A 17,400-nucleotide genomic window follows, 5' to 3' on the forward strand; every position below is an offset into this window, starting at 1 on the left:
AACATCAATCAACAACCATCAAGACAGTGTCAGTCTCCACAGCGGCCTCAAGGAGGCTTAAAAAGGAAACTAAAAACATACTGAGCGTGTCTCTTGATGCTGCTGCCATGCGGCGCATTCGCTCACAGCTCAATCCTCTCCATCTTTCTGTGTCCGTGCTATGATGTGCTTGGTGGCAGGGTGTGCCTGGAGGCCCACACATTTAAAAATTCTTCCTTTTAAACTGCCTGCCTTCAGCTTAAAGCACAAGTGCAAAGAGAGAGCGGGAGAGGCAGTGAGACAAAGATGGCTGGAGGCAAAGCAGCTTCACAGAGAAGTGAAGGCCTGCAGTCTTTGTGCTCTTCCTCTTGTCTTTGCTTCTCTGCACTCATATTTTTCTTTAACATCCTTTACTTTCATTTCTTGTTTCTGTTTCTATCCCTTGTATTTTCACAATTTTAGCATTATTACACATTTACCTCTAATGTGTCCTTTTTCTTGAACTCCAATTTAGGCTGCTGTTTCTACAGGTACTAGCTTCTGTAACTCCAGATAATTTCTCACTCTACCTATTTTCACTACCAATGTAAATCCTACAACACATTTAGACAGTGGCTTGCAAAAGTATTCACACACTTGAACTTTTCCACATTTTGTCAAGTTACAACAACAATTGGACTGATAAATGAACAGCATTGCATAATTGCAAAGTGAGAAGAAAAGGATAAATGTTTTTCAAAATCTTTTAGAAATAAAAATATGAGAAGTCTGGCATGCATTTGTTTTCAGCCCTTTTAAATATGAGATTCCTAAAATAAAGTTGTTTTCTACATATATAAAATAGGGATGATTAATTTAACCCAGAATTCATACACTAAAATTCCTACTAGAAGCTTTGCTAGTTTTACAAATTTGGTCATTTTGTTTCCAATAACAGTCCGAGGTTTGGCTTGTGCACCACAGTTAGAATCATTTATTGCCTCTTTGTCCTTCCAGGTGCGGTTCGAGCCTCTAGCATCTTCCCCATCCTGAGTGTGATCCTTCTCTTCATGGGGGGGCTCTGTATCGCCGCCAGTGAATTCTACAAGTCACGCCACAACATCATCCTCAGCGCCGGCATTCTGTTCGTCTCTGCAGGTATGCAGGGAGGAAGAGGGGAAGAAGGAGTGGGGAGGGGTGTAAAGAAGGGAGGAAGGGACGGAAGGAGGATGAATAACTGCCAAAGAAAAAATTAGAATTGAAGGTTGATGACCCGAAGTGAATTCATTCCGGAGGAAGTGACTAAAGTAAAAAGAAAATCAAAAACTGCTATTCCTTGAAAAAAAAAAGACAAGGAAGCTACATTCTTGAGTGCGATTATGAACTGCTTTAAAAGTTTGAATAAACAAAGTAGACAAGATTAATCAAAAATACAAAATAAAAACAAAAACAAAAGGTAAGACCTGATGCTGAAACTTAATTATTAAATAAATGTGGAGATCTATATTTTACTGTATTCGGTGGCATAGCTATCCGGAGCAACCTATAAAAGTTGAAAAAAATCCATGTCACTTCACATCATCGAAATACCTGGCCCAGACATAAAGTCAAGAATGTCAAAATAAAAAAGCAACACTTATGTCATGGAGGTGATGAAAGACCACCAGGCTTTTTGATGTGCATCAGAATGAAGCTATGCAGACAAAGACACTGTCATTTTTCTGAACACTTTATGTGTTAATGTATACTACGGTCCTTGGCTGTGGCCTACTGCGCTGCACTAGATAACTATCCTCCAAGTCAAGAAGTTGTCTGTGTTGTTGTATTATTTTTGCTGCATCTGTCTCTCTCAGCCTGTTGCTGGGCTCAGAGGATGCCACTGGGATTGCGCTCTAAAAATAAAGCATCCCTGATACTCATTTACTTTGATCCATCTCAATCAAGCCTTTGAAAAAAAGGGGGAAACAAGAATTAAGACCTCTGTCTAGTTTGTATTGTTTTTATGGTTATATTTGATGTTTGTCGTTTTGGCTCTCAGTTTGGCTCTCTCTCTGTATCAACTTTGTGGCCAAAGAGGAAAAAACTCCTGATGAACGGGAGGACAAAAATAATTACCATAAATGCAGGGAAAAAAAATCAAAACAGATTAAAAAGAATGTGAATTAAAACATTTTGTTTGCGGTAACAAAGCAGCTGTCACAATGTTTCATATCCTGGCATGCTTCTATTTTCTTTTTCTGATCAATGATTGCATTATATTTCAATTTATTTGAGAAGCACATTTAACGCCACACTAGAAGAACCAAAGTGCTTTACAACACGTTGAAACATGTAAGGAACATAACTAAAAAACATAGAGAAAAGATAAAATATTATGTAAATTATAATACAATAAAACGTTAAGACTAACTTTGAATCACAGGAAGATTCCATCATAATGTCAAAGCCTCACTAGAACTGAAAGCCAAATGGGTTTTTAGAAGGTTATTACAAGGTTTGTTACTGCAAAGACACGGTCACCCCTATTTTGGAGTTTGGTTTGTTGGATTTGCTAGAGAACCTTGTTAATAGACCTGATGCTCAAGATACCTATGAACAACCAGGTTGTTTGTAACAGCAACACCCTTGAGTGTGGAAGTTGTTACTGAGGAAGTAGGACAAAAGAAATGTCTAATTTATAAATCAGTGAAGGGTTTAAAATAAATTTAGAGAAAGTACAACAAAGGAAAGTAGATTTCCAATGACATTGCAGTTCACTAAGACAACAGATAACCATACAGATTACAGCATATTAGCTCTGTTTAATCATATTAAACTTTGAACCTCAGTTTTAGAACATTCTAGATTTGAAAATGCTGCAATTTAGAAATATCAGTTAAGGACCTATTTTTCTTTGCGAATACACAACGATAGTGCTGTTTGTATAATGGTACCAAGCTAATTACTAATATAGGATGCTAGAGTGGATTTAAAACATAAATACCGTAATCATTTTGTCTTTGTTTCAAAATAGCCAAGCCATGTTTCACACGTTTATATTTTATAGAGCCTTTATAAAGCTAAAAAATTAATGATTATTCACAGCAGGTAGGAAAAGACAAATATATTTCATGCTGTTAATTGTAGTTCTTAAAGAGAATTTCTAGCCTAAATTATCATCAAATGAAAATCAAGACCTTTCACATCAATGAAGTGTGTATGTCTCACTTATTATGTGACCCATTTTGTATGGTGTGGGTTTAGTGGGATGAAGGGTGCAAAATATACAGTGGGCTATCGCTTCAGGACAGAATAAGCTAGTTTTGCTGTGATGTCCCCATATCATGTTTTTCTTTTTTCATTGTGAATGATCACCTGACCACTTTGAACTAAAAGGGTAATCATCTACACAATCAGCATAAATGCATTGCATAAAAGAAACAGATAATAAAATACAGATATTAAAGGCATCAAAGCATACTACAATTTTAAACTGTTTATTAGTGTGATTCTTTGATCAAAAATTGCTGACCTATAGGGGATTTTTTTAAACCTCAGTCAGTCATTTTCTACCGCTTATTCCATAGTGGGTCGCAGGGGAGCTGGTGCCTATCTCCAGCAGTCTATGGGCGAGAGGCAGGGTGCACCCTGGACAGGTCGCCAGTGCATCGCAGGGCAACACACAAACAACCATGCACACACTCATTCATACACCTAAGGGCAATTTAGAGTTACCAATTAACCTAACAAACATGTCTTTGGACTGTGGGAGGAAGCTGGAGTACCCAGTGAGAACCCACGCATGCACAGGGAGAACATGCAAACTCCATGCAGAAAGACCCCAGGCTGGGAATTGAACCCAGGACCTTCTTGCTACAAGGCAACAGTGCTACCAACTGCGCCACCGTGCAGCCTTTTTTTTTTTTTTAAACCTATTAGATTTAAAACATTCAACAGTTAGCCTGTACAGTGATTTAAAAACTGGTGTGACATGATCCTTTTCCCTGGTGTTGCTCTGGACTCTAGCAGAAGCATTTTGGATGAGACCAGTGAAGACACGGTTGCAGTAATCTAACTTACTGAGGATAAAAGCATGCAGCAGTTTTACTGTGTCGCTCATTTGACATGAAACCTTTTATTCTGGCAATGTTTTTAAGGTGATAGTAAACTAATTTCACATCAGACTTCATGTGATTGTTGTATGTTTGATATACTGTAAAGGTCCAAAACAAACTGTAGCTGCCTGGTTTAGCTGGAAATCAAACTTTATATGCTACAGCCTCTGATGTGAGGTAGATATGCAATACTGTGAAAAGGCTGACAAGGATGAGATACAGAGATATAGAATATGACATATGAAAGAGAGGAAAACAAGGAAAGGCAACAAGAATAAAGAAAGGAAAAGTTTTGTTACAAGTTTTATTTGTTGACATTATTCTAAAAATGTTATTATTGCTATCTTAAACAGATAGCAAAATAATATTTTGCCTGGACTACATAATCAAAAGTGTGGTATTTATGATAAATCACTCGATTCTAATTTGAAACTAGTTTATTCAAACATGTCAGTTATTCAAATTAAGCCCCACTTAATGATAAATTACTCATACTGTTATGTTTGTAGGGTTTAAGTAGGATATAAGCTGATAGGGTTCTTTAATAACAAAAATAAAAACTTACAAAAGATGTGGCACAAGGGGAACAGGAAAAAAATCACGGGTAGAGAAACTAGCAGACTCCACCGAGATCTGGGGGACAGGGCAGTAGAATGGAAGATTCTGGTAGTGAACAATGAGAAATCATGAGCTTAAATACTGAGGTAATGGTGGTAATCAGGGGAAAATATAGAACAGCTGATGCAGAGTGAAAGCAGGGAGCTGACGGAGGGAGACTAATTAACCTGCATGAAGTTGAACAGAGATACATGAAACCTTAAGGAAAAGTCTAACAGAGATCATTCTAAATGTACAAAAAACACAAGAATGAACTAAAATGGCAACACCTAGAGAACATAAACAGGAAGACAGTGAAAATGAAAACCAAAACATAACACCCAAGGACCATGGCACATACTTGCTAACTCCAGAGCATTTTTACCTTTATGTTCAATTAATAAGGCCCTTCATTATTTATTGTACTTTAGACTAAAATATCTGAGTGCTTCTCTTTGTTACTTGTTTTTACCTCTTAGTTAGTTGACAGCTTCTTTTATGCTGTCAATTAACTATATTTTAAGCAAAAAATAAGTTGCTTCCTAAAAACATGAATTGTATTCAGAGATGGATGAAGGATATTATCTAAGAGGAAAAATGAATTTCATGGTGTTAGAACAACTTTAAAAAGCATATGCATTACAATAGCAAGGATTAAATTATGGAACAGTTTAACAGCAAAATAAAACAAAGTAAAAACGTAAGCCAGTTAAAAAGAAAACATAAAGTGCAAATTCTATATATATATATAAGGACAGAGAACATGTTCAACTGAGACTATAAAATATAAACGCATCCTTTGTTCTCTTTTGTTTTGCTTTCTTTACTTGTGTAACTCATGTGAACTTGAAAAGCATCATTTATTGATTTCTTTGATTGACAGGTATCGTATCTGTGTATCTTATGTTTCCACAAACAGGACAAGTGTTGTCCTGTTTTTATTGTTTCTTCTTTTTGAAGAATAATGTGTAAAGTAATTTGCATCTGAAAAGAAAGGGTAGGGTGAAATAATTTTATACTTCTACTACCTCATTTTTAAACAAACGTTAATGTAAATGTGTATTTTGGTGTATGGAGATAATGTGTATATGTCTGAAATAAATAAACAAACAAACAAACAAATGTTATAGTGTAACTTGGAGAGAGACAGAAGTGACTCTTTTTTGTCCATGCAGTGCTGCTTTAAGCCTTCACAGAACGGCTGTATTGATACTGAGATTACATCACACACATCTGGACCGTACTTACTCATTACTTGAAATCCAAAAGCAATTTGTGTGTATTTTATTAGGGGTATCAGCCTAAAAAGGGTGGTCTACACATACACACCATGATTTTCAGATTTCTATTTGGCAATCCTTCAACTTTATAATTATGAACTAGCTTGTGTTGGTCCATAACATCGAAGTATTAACATTTTTTGTTGTACTGTGTTAAAATTTACAAAAGCGTATGAAAACTTTCTATTGTTTTAAAGGAACTTGTTGAACTTGTTGATAAAATTCAAACTAGGTTTAGCTGGAGATTTTACAACCACAGACATGCTTCACATTCTTTGCTTCATACAGGAATCTGTTTGAGTTTTCCTCCAATTTACTGATCAAAGTTTACTTCTCTTTCCCCTTTTCAGGCCTGAGCAACATTATAGGAATCATTGTATATATATCAGCCAACGCTGGTGACCCTTCAAAGAGTGACTCCAAGAAGAACAGCTACTCATACGGCTGGTCCTTTTACTTTGGTGCCCTCTCCTTCATCATGGCCGAAATGGTGGGTGTGCTAGCAGTGCACATGTTCATTGACCGCCACAGGGAGCTGCGAGTTGGAGCACGAGCTGCAGACTACCTCCAAGGTGCTGCCATCACGCGCATCCCGAGCTACCGTTATCGCTATCGACGCCGTTCGCGCTCTTCTTCCCGCTCCACGGATCCCTCGCAATCTCGCGAGGCATCTCCGGTGGGCCTGAAGGCCTTCGGGACGCTGCCTTCCACCGAGCTGTCTATGTACACGTTGCCAAAGGGCCAGACGGGCACCCCAACAGCAACCTATAACTCTACGGAAAGGGACCACAACTTCCTGCAGGTCCACAACTGCGTTCAGAAGGACCTCAAAGACTCAGCAGCCAACCGGCGCACTACACCTGTATGAAAAAGAAGACGGACCATAGATTCTGGGGTAGAGTAGCAAATGAATAAAATGGAGTAAAGAAGGAGAAAACAGCTGAGAGGGTGGATGAATAGAATAGACTGGTGAGGAAGTACATGGGTTAAGTTCTGAGCTCTTCAGAAGACCTCAGAATATCACTGAGCTTCTGGTTAAAAGAAAACCAATAAAAAAAGAAAAGAATTAAAAATGCATAAAAAAGAAACATGCATGATTTTCTCATCAGTAATGTTTAACATGTTTTAAACATGTTTGAGGGGGGTGATAAATCAGGAGGGGGGGGTGTCAGGGGTTTGTGGCTGTCTCGGGGCTGTGGATCCATGGAGTGGTAGGCTGGGCCAGACTGCCTTTACAAAGGTGATTTTTTTTTTTCTGTTAAGTTTTTCTTCCTAACATAAACAAATTGGGTGCACAGTTTGCCCCTTTGGCCCAGCCTATGAAACTGCCCTTGCACTGTCATACCACAGGCCCTCTTACACACAAACCGTGCACTCCCAAACACCCCGCTCCTTTGTTTAGTTGCTGTTTCCTCTTGATTTCATCCTTTAATCGCATTAAACTGTAAACCACTGCAGTTTGGGATTCGAGCGGGGAGGGAGTAAATCAGGCCTCAAAAAAAGGAAAAATAACAAGTTACTATATGTGCTGATTATATATATAAATATATATGTAACTATGTCATGATTAGCCTTCCCTGGTGCAAAGCAACAAGAACAAAATGTAAAGTAACCCAAGAGTTACTTTAGTAAAACTAAAGTCATCTTGCAAACTGAAACCAAGATGGAGGATTCAGCATGACTGGCTCATCTGTTGGACTTCTGCCTAGTCAATAGAAATTGGTTAGTATTAGACACATCACATTTTTTATAATAACAAAATAAAATAACAAAAATTTGGAAGTCCACCAACAAAACCCTGACAGCCATATTTGTTCAGGCTTAACAAGTTAAATGTTGACCTTTCTATTTTTGATGTAGATTTTTTTTTTATTATTTAATAATGAATCTATTTATTCATTTATTCTGGGCCCCTCGAAGGGGTAAAGAGGAAAAGAGCTGTGGGCAAGGAGTAAATTTCTCTCCAAACTTGAAGACGACTGTGGACAATGAAACGCCACTACTGCCAAAGACACAAGGTAGTGCGTGAGAGAACACAGCTACCAACGAGCTGAAGTAAAGTGACTCCGCAAAAAAAAGAAAAAGAAGTATCAATTTACATGCATGCTGATCAAAATCATCAAATCTGCTTTTAAGGAAACCTATCTTTTTGAACAATTAGACAATGGTACGATGTAAGGGCGGTGGAACAATAGAAATAACTGTTACAGTACTGTGTCTCTTCCATTTTTCTTCCTATTTTTAAGGGGTCAGGCTTTTGGAGTGGGGGCTTCATTTTGCTTGGAACAAAGACAAAACTTTGGAAAACATGTCAAGGCTATTTTTTAAAAGAAAAAAATCTTGCCTTTTCATTTCATTTTGTTTTCACAGTTAAGTTAAACTCAAATACAGCCTTAGTATTTTTTTCTTTATCTCAGTTTTCTTGCTTCTTTGGTTTAACATTGTGTTGTTGTAAATGAGAATATATATTTAAAAAAGAAGTCTAATATCTTTCAGGGTACCAAAACTGAATGATTCTGAACTTGGATGTTTCAAGTCCTGATGACGAATAAAAAATCACCCCTCCCCTGTAAGAAACTGAATGAGTGTGTTGTTTACATGTGGTCAAAAACACAAACTAAGGCATTCCTGAGTATAGCCATCCTTTGTTCACATGTTATATTCCTTGATAATATCTGGGATTCATCTGAGTTAGCCTTTACTTTGCCAAGTGTTTTTTTTTATTTATTTTTTTTTTTCACAACATGAGCCCTATTATTCATGTAAATGTTATTCTATGACTGTTGGGAGCTAATAGATGTTAAACAGCATTCTTCAAAAAAAAATTAGCAGCTCAGATAAGATTAGATAGTAAAGTGTGTAACTTTAAACCTGTTAAACAGTGCAGTGGCTGTGCTTTAAAAATGACAAGAAAAATGTAATTCCATCAACAATTAATAAAACAAGACTGTTTAGTGCGCTGTACCTGCAATAGCTCTGAAACAGATTGTACCATTTCAACTCCTCTCTCTATCGTCTGCAGAACCCTCGTCTGCCATTTTGCTGCTAGAGTACCAAGTTAAGATCCAGTTCATCAACACACTCTTAACAGCAGTTCTTGTGAGGATGCTGGGAGTGGTATTTATTTTAGTTTTGTCAGTAAATGCGGTCTCCCCTCAGCCTGTTGCACAACTTCAGTCATGTTTTTTGTCCAAGTGAGGTCATCATAGCGCTGTACTCTAAATAATCTAAAGCTATCAACTCTGAACTCATAGGGAGGGGTGTGTGCTAAGTTTGTGACCTCTGGAAGTCAATGATCATCTCCTGATCTTGTCCAAGTTGAGCACCAGCTTGTTTTCTCTCTTCCACCCCTCTAGCAGTTTGACTTCCCCCTCGTTCTCTGATTAATCAATGACATCAAGTAGTCCCACTGCTGTGGTATCACTCACAGGTTTAAATGTCAGGTTTTTCTCATGTGTGAATGAACAGTTGTGTGTTGAAGTGCCCTTGAGTGTACCTGTCCTCAGTGAGATGAAGTTGGGAACCAAGACAGACTGTGGTCTTAGGAAGTGTAGGAATTCTGAGACGTGGAAATGGTAAACCTTTAAACCCATTTAAATGATCAAACATCCCTGAACAATGTTACAAAAGTTTACCCACTTAAAATTTCATTGCATATAGTTACAGTATATGCCTGGCTTTCCATGTTTAATACCAGGAACACATTTTTGGAAATAATAGACCATCCTGAACCCAAAAATACTTTTACCCACGTGATTTGATTTGTACACCTATGAGGGTATGATTAAAGCTTCATCATTTTAGTGAAGAAAAAAATAAGTCTTCTAGCTTCATATACTGTCAATATTTCCCTCTGCATGTGACATATTGCATTTAACAAGCCGGCATACCAAATGACAACAATCAAACATTAATTATATCTGATGTATTTGAAATATTTCCATTGTTATTTTATTGAGACATTTTCGATTTATTTGACAGTTTATGTCAGCTCACAGAATGGGGCTTTTATTGCCATCACAAATTCATTCACTGATAACCGGATTTCCCTGTGACAACACCACCTGGGACACGTGGCAAATTGTGTTTACTTCAACAAAGTCCTGCTGAAACTGACTTTAAATATAACGGAAATAGAAGGCACCATTCCTCCATTAAGTTGAGGGAAACACACCATGAAAGGGGCAGGTAGAGCTAAAAGATCCAAGGTGCACTGTAAAAGTAAACAGGGAAGACATCTGCAGGTTGTGTGTGATAAGGTGACTGATTTAATCACTTGGACAAATTTCTCCTAACAGATCTGTTGTTGAAATCTAAACGAATGTGAAGTTACAGACAACCAAGTGTTGCATAACTGGGTAAACTTAGACCCTGTAGAAAGTTTGCAAAATGTATGTTGCATTTGTAAGGAGGAGGTTTTCCTGTTTTTATTCATTTAAAAGAAAAACTATATTAAATTATTTTGTGTTTTAAGGATGATAGCAATTACCTTACTTTAAACATTATGGAAGCCACATTGTAGAGCATTAATTTAATATTTTTTCTTTCATTTTTTTATTTTGGATGACATGATACAATTAGTTTTTTTATATATCAAAAGGTTGTAGCCGAATATGAACACATTAGCAGTGATTAAAATGCCCAAAGGGGAAAAAACACACTAATGCAGTTACATTTAATTATTATATTACAGGAGAGGTTTAAAATTCATATTTACTTAACGTGGATAGCTCCTGACATATGTTAAAAGTTGAGCTCCTTAATTTTCAGCTTATCAGTCCGTTCTTGACCAATAAGATACAGTTGCCACAACAAATATGCTTATTTTATGCCTCAGTGCACCCGCTGGGTCAGCTGTCATTCAGTCAGGCCCACCCAAAGGTTTGGACAAGAATGGATAATTTTGAATTGGTATAGCTGTTTACTTAATGGCTAACACACAGTACTGAACATAAAAGCAGGCTTGTTTAACAAGCACACAGCAGCAGTCTGTCACATTATGAATTTATTTTTGTTGACGGGTGTTATTTTAAGGTTCTTGTTCACTCATCATTCTGCCTTTTAATGAAACCCCTCTCCAAGGTCTAATCTGTCTAAAATGATGTGTTGATTATAAGCTTCAGGATCTAGCTTTCAGTGGTTTGTTTCTACAGTTTGCTGTGGAAACAGCTGTTTTGTCCATTTTAAGTATCTAATTCTTTACATAAGTCTCACTATCCTACATGTATATTTCTGCCATTTCTTTCTCCATCTGTTGCCACCTTTTCTCTTTCTCTCCCTATGTGTCCTCCCCTGGTGTGACGATTGGAGAGGCTGCCATGTCTCTCTGCAGCACTGCTGTGATCTCTGAAGGGAGGCAAGGGAGGAGTGAGTGGGATCAGGGCAGCTGTGCAGCCTGAGTGAAACAGTGCCACACTGCCTCCATCTGGCCTGGAGGTCCTCAGAGAATTTTGTTTGCCTGAAGGAGCCTTACTCAAGTGTACATTAGGGTGTATGGGTTGCAAAATGTTTCCTTACAAAAAAGGAATTTCTTGTGAGTTCAGTAAGAGTATCTTGAAAATTTGCAACCCTTGAACTTTATTTTACTTCGCCATGTTTCAACCACACATTTCTTTTTATTTTATTATTTTAATTTTAGATTATTAATCACCACAAAGTAGTGTAACACTGTAAAGGGGAAAGAAAATGATGCAAGGTATTAAAATATTTTACAACTACAAATTTAAAAAGCATACCGTGCATTTGTATACTGTTTTTGTAAATGAAACCCAATGGCCTTACAAATTAGTAAATCCATCTGTACACTATTTAACCATAATATAAAGCCGGGAGCACTGGGTAATTCTTTCTATTTTTACCTGAAAATGGAAAGACTATGACCAAACTGAAAACCTACAAAGTCATGGCTGCCTACCAAAACTGGTAGGCTGGTAAAGGAGAGCATTAATCAGGAAAGAAGGTAAGAGGCACATGCTAACTCTGGAGGAGCTGCAGAAATCCGCAGTTCAGATGTGGGAATGTGTACAACAGCTGGTCGTGAATGACAAAAAAATCTGGCCTTTATGGAAAATAGACTAAAAAAGAATGACTTTATTGAAAGAAACCAGGACATGTTCTGTTAAAGTTTGTTACATGCAATGTGGGGGATACAGCAAACGTAGAGGATTGTGTTGTGTTCAGATGTGTTGGGGAAAACCAACATTGCTTCTCACCCTGAACACACCATTCCTACCATGACATACATGGTGGTGGCAGCATTATGCTGTTTGGATGGTTTCTCTCAGTAGGGGCAGAAACTCTGGTTAGAGTTGAAAGAAAGATGAATAGAACTAAACACAGGACAACCTTTAAAAAAACCTGTTAAAGGCTTTGGCGAAGGATCACCTTTCAACAGAGCATGACCCTAAACATGGATCTAGAACTACAATGGATTAGTTAAGTTTAAAGCATATTTGTGTTACAATGCACTAGTCAAAGTCCGGACCTACGTAAGTCCAGTTGAGAATCTGTGACCTGAAAGTAGCGGTTCATCAACTATGCGTATTCAATCTAACTCTATGGTCTCTAGGTGTGCAAAGCTGGTAAAAACATAACTAAAGACACCTGCAGCTATAATTGCAGCAAAGGCAAGTTTAATAGTGCTGACTCAGTTGGGCTAGAGCAAATGCATGTCACACTTTTTATCAAGCTTGTTGAAATTGATGTATCCTTTACTGTCCACTTCACAATCATTCACTACATTGTAATAGTCTATGACAGAAAATCTTATACAAAACATTCAGGCATGTGACAAAATATAATAAAGTTAAAAGGGTATTAGTACTTTTGCAAGGCAAAAGTAAATAAAAAAGTGAGGAACATTTAAATTCTTAGTTTAAATGAAACAGTGTTTTCATTATTAAACCTAATATACCTTGTGTAACTTTAGGCTTAACCATAAAAAGATACCTAATGTGAAATAATTTTGGCTATCAAAAAATTGTATATTTTATTAAAAATAAAATAAATGAGGCTTGAAGAGCTTTTTGCAACTTACATTTTCTAATGAAAAGAAACACCATTAATTGATCTGTTGTTTCTTTGGCACTGACCCTGTTGAACTAAACGGTGTAGAAGGAGGCAAGGCAACCTAATACACTCACCGGCCACTTTATTAGGTACACCTTGCTAGTATTGGGTTGAACCCCTTTTGCCTTCCAAACTGCCTTAATCCTTCGTGCCATAGATTCAACAAGGTACTGGAAACATTCCTCAGAGAGTTTGGTCCATATTGACACACAGATGCTGCTGATTTGTTGGCTGCCCATCCATGATGGGAATCTCCCGTTCCACCACATCCCAAAGGTGCTCTATTGGATTGAGATCTGGTGACTGTGGAGGCCAAAATTGTTGGTACCCCTCGGTCAATGAAAGAAAAACCCACAATGGTCACAGATATAACTTGAATCTGACAAAGGTAATAATGAATAAAAATTCTATGAAAATGAACAAATGAAAGTCAGACATTGCTTTTCAAACATGCTTCAACAGAATTATTTAAAAAAATAAACTCATGAAACAGGCCTGGACAAAGATGATGGTACCCTTAACTTAATATTTTGTTGCACAACCTTTTGAGGCGATCACTGCAATCAAACGATTCCTATAACTGTCAATGAGACTTCTGCACCTCTCAGCAGGTATTTTGGCCCACTCCTCATGAGCAAACTGCTCCAGTTGTCTCAGGTTTGAAGCGTGCCTTTTCCAGACAGCATGTTTCAGCTCCTTCCAAAGATGCTTAATAGGATTTAGGTCAGGGCTCGAAGGCCACTTCAGAATAATCCGATGTTTTCCTCTTAGCTATTCTTGGGTGTTTTTAGCTGTGTGTTTTGGGTCATTATCCTGTTGCAAGTCCCATGACCTGCAACTGAGACCAAGCTTTCTGACACTGGGCAGCACATTTCTCTCTAGAATCCCTTGATAGTCTTGAGATTTCATTATACCTGCACAGATTCAAGACACCCTGTGCCAGATGCAGCAAAGCAGCCCCTGAACATAATAGAGCCTCCTCCATGTTTCACAGCAGGGACAGGGTTCTTTTATTCATATGCTTCATTTTTCCGTCTGCGAATATAAAGCTGATGTGCCTTGCCAAAAAGTTAGATTTTTGTCTCATCTGTCCATAGGACATTCTCCTAGAAGATTTGTGGCTTGTCAACATATAGTTTGGCAAATTCCAGTCTGGCTTTTTTATGATTTGTTGACACAATGGTCGTCTCCCATTAAGTCCACTTTGCCTCAAACAAGGTCGGATGGTGCAATCTGACACTGATGTTCCTTGAGCTTGAAGTTCACCTTTAATCTCTTTAGAAGTTCTTCTGGGCTCTTTTGTTACCGTTCGTATTATCCGTCTCTTTGTTTTGTCATCAGTTTTCCTCCTGCGGCCACGTCCAGGGAGGTTGGCTACGGTCCCATGGATCTTAAATTTCTGAATAATATGTGCAACTGTAGTCACAGGAACATGAAGCTGCTTGGAGGTGGTATTATAACCTTTACCTTTAATATGCTTGTCTATAATTTTCTTTCTAAGCTCCTGAGACTCTTTCCTTCGCTTCCTCTGGTCCATGTTGAGTGTGGTGCACACCATGTCACCAAACAGCACAGCGACTACCTGTAGTCCTATATATAGGCCCACTGACTGATTACAAGAATGTAGACAACTGTGATGCTAATTAATGGACACACCTTGATTTAACATGTCCCCTTGGTCACATTATTTTCAGGGGTGCCATCATTTTTGTCCAGGCCTGTTTCATGAGTTTATTTTTTTAAATCATTTTGTTGAAGCATGTTTGAAAAGCAATGTCTGACTTTCATCTGTTCAATTTAATATAATTCTTATTCATTATTGCCTTTGTCAGATTCAAGTTATTTCTGTGAGCACTGTGGGTTTTTCTTTCATTAACTGAGGGGTACCAACAATTTTGTCCACGTGTGTATGGTCAAAAGGGCAAAAATTGTTACAATTATTTTAGAAAACAACAATAGAAACAGTAATAATGCAACAACTATATTTCCAAAATATGTTAGCAAGCCCATTGAATGCAGTTGCTGCTGTTTAATTTTTTCTTATAGTAATGGCGTAGAACTTTCAAACTGCAAATAGCAATTAAATTAATCTTCTTTGTAGTTATGCTTGTGAGACTGGAGGTATTACAGCTAATTATTGCATTCTGTAGTTCAGGCAGAAGGATGGCAGATTTTTTTTTTTAAGAACAGCTGTTTCCTTCCACACCTGCAATTAGCCAGCTTTTTAGGTCAGGGACTGTTTGAGGCTATAGAACAAGCTGTGCTGGGTACACACACATCCACACAGAAATCTAAAACTAGAAACAGAGAATGAGGTTAAGGTCAGTTCAACAAACCACAACATTTAATTTTTTTAAACATATTTTTACTGTTTTGACATTATGATATAATTTGGTGTTTAAAGTGGTAATTTGCATAAGTTTTGGATAAATATCATGTCTCATTAATTTATCTAATTATTTGTATGATACAAAGGCAGACACAAAGTCTTGTGTTAAAATTAAGTATGTTAATGACAGGAAATTCTGTGGTTTAGGAAAAAGCCATCTCATCTTCAAGCTGTTTTAAATTACTTCAGTTTAAATTCTTTTCTGATTATCTTTTTTTAAATAACTGCAATAATGTCATGATGTAATTACCGGAACCATTAAAAGGACATTGGTACTAATCTAGGAACCTTGATTGCCTTTTCATGCATGGCTGCAAATTTATCTTCACTATCAAACAAGGACATATTCTGTATTTACTTATGAGAAACCAAATGAAAAGAAAATCACCTTCACTTGTTTATTACTAAAAATAGAAAACAAAGGGTGTAATGTACTTATTTTACATTAAACAATCTTTCATCACTTTGTTCTAAAACGTGTTCTGCCTTTACATAAATCAAAAATGTTTTCTTTTGTGTCATTGTAATTTTAGAATCTGGTCATTGTGTCCTTGTTGTTTTGTCCATGACAACAACCACCTTTGTTTTACTGATTACATAAAATATATCAACAAAAATAGGAATTCTAAGTAAAAGGTTATTAACTCAAAGGTTAATAAGTTAGGAGACTACACTTTTTTTTCCGCTGTGAGAAGTTGGAGGGGTTTCTTGCCTGTACTGCTTGTTTCAAGCCACTCCACTGCATCCTAAAAAGATAAAGATCTGGGCTTTGACTCTGCCCAGGACTGCCAACAAGAAAGAGACGGAGCAAAAATTGCTTGCATTGCAAAGCTCCAGGACGAAAACCACTGCTGAGCAAAAGGAACATAAAGGTTTGTCTCGGCTTTGCCAGAAGACAGCTTGATGATCCCCAAGACCTTTGGAAAAATATACAGATGAGATAAAAGTTTAACTTTTTGGAAAATGTGTGTCCTGTTACATCTGGCGTACAAGTAACGGCATTTCAGAAAAGAAAAATCATACCAACAGTAAAATATAGTGGTGGTAGTGTGATGGTCAAATGGTTTTTTGCAGCCTCAGGACCTGGAAGACTTGCTGTTTTAATTGGAACCATGAATTTTGCTGTCTACCAAAACCTCCTAGGGGAGATCTTTTTATGACCTCAACCTTAATTCTGCAGCAGACTTCAGAGTGGCCTAGTTAAAGTCCTGAACTGAATCTTAAAAATGGGGTTCAAGAACACCCTCTAATGTGACTGAATTACAAAAATTCAGCAAAAATGAGTGTGCCAAAATTCCTCCACTGCGCAGTAAAAGCCTTGTTGCTGCTAAGGGTGTGAGGTTTAGAGGTAATCACGTTTTTATAAAGGGCCATGTAGGTTTGGATTTTATCCTGCTGCATAATAAGAACCTTCATTTAAACATTTTGTTTTTACTTGTTTTATCGTTGTCTAGTATTTAGATGTGTTTGATCTGAAACATTTATTTGTGATATACAAAAGTGCATTAATACTAAATATTGAGAAAAGATTATTATATTTGGAAAAAACTTGCAGAAAACTTCGGAAAACCTGAAAATCTCCTGACCTAAGCATTTCAGTTTTCTTTGACCAAGTGTTTCAATATCTGTGGATATGAGCAGGCTTCTCCCAAAGCAATAAGCAACAGCCCACACTCTAGCTTGTGAAATTATTTTTTACTCCCAGGATATTGTACTACTAGAACATTAGAGTTCCAACTGAAGTACCCAGAATGAAAATCTGGAGTGGTATAAAACTTGTTATACTTCAATGGATTTTGTGCCTGTTGTTTGTTTTGTATTAGTGAGAACTTTTTAGGTTATATGTTTTGTCCACAATTGTCCTTTTCTAGACAAAGAGAGGTCTATGTTACAAACTCAGCACAAAACTCACTTTAAATGTTCCTTCTATCAGTTTTCCATACCTGATTAACCGTTGCAAGGTAGCAGGAGACTGGTGTCTTTCTGTGGTCAGTGGGCCACCATGAACAGGTCA

The 17,400-nt window shown here is 37.3% G+C and overlaps 1 protein-coding gene across 1 annotated transcript in view; it reads left to right on the plus strand.

Moving 5' to 3' along the window:
* LOC124869086 (voltage-dependent calcium channel gamma-2 subunit-like) overlaps positions 1-8,893 on the plus strand; it is an 81,192-nt gene extending 72,299 nt beyond the window's left edge. Inside the window, exons 3-4 of the mRNA XM_047366816.1 lie at positions 976-1,116; positions 6,280-8,893. Coding sequence (XP_047222772.1) covers positions 976-1,116; positions 6,280-6,797 — 659 coding nt within the window. The 3' untranslated portion in view covers positions 6,798-8,893. The remainder of the gene's footprint in view (positions 1-975; positions 1,117-6,279) is intronic.
* The last annotated feature ends 8,507 nt before the right edge of the window (positions 8,894-17,400 follow it).

Source organism: Girardinichthys multiradiatus, chromosome 5 (genome assembly GCF_021462225.1).
Source record: "Girardinichthys multiradiatus isolate DD_20200921_A chromosome 5, DD_fGirMul_XY1, whole genome shotgun sequence".
In the NCBI taxonomy this organism is placed as follows: domain Eukaryota; kingdom Metazoa; phylum Chordata; class Actinopteri; order Cyprinodontiformes; family Goodeidae; genus Girardinichthys; species Girardinichthys multiradiatus.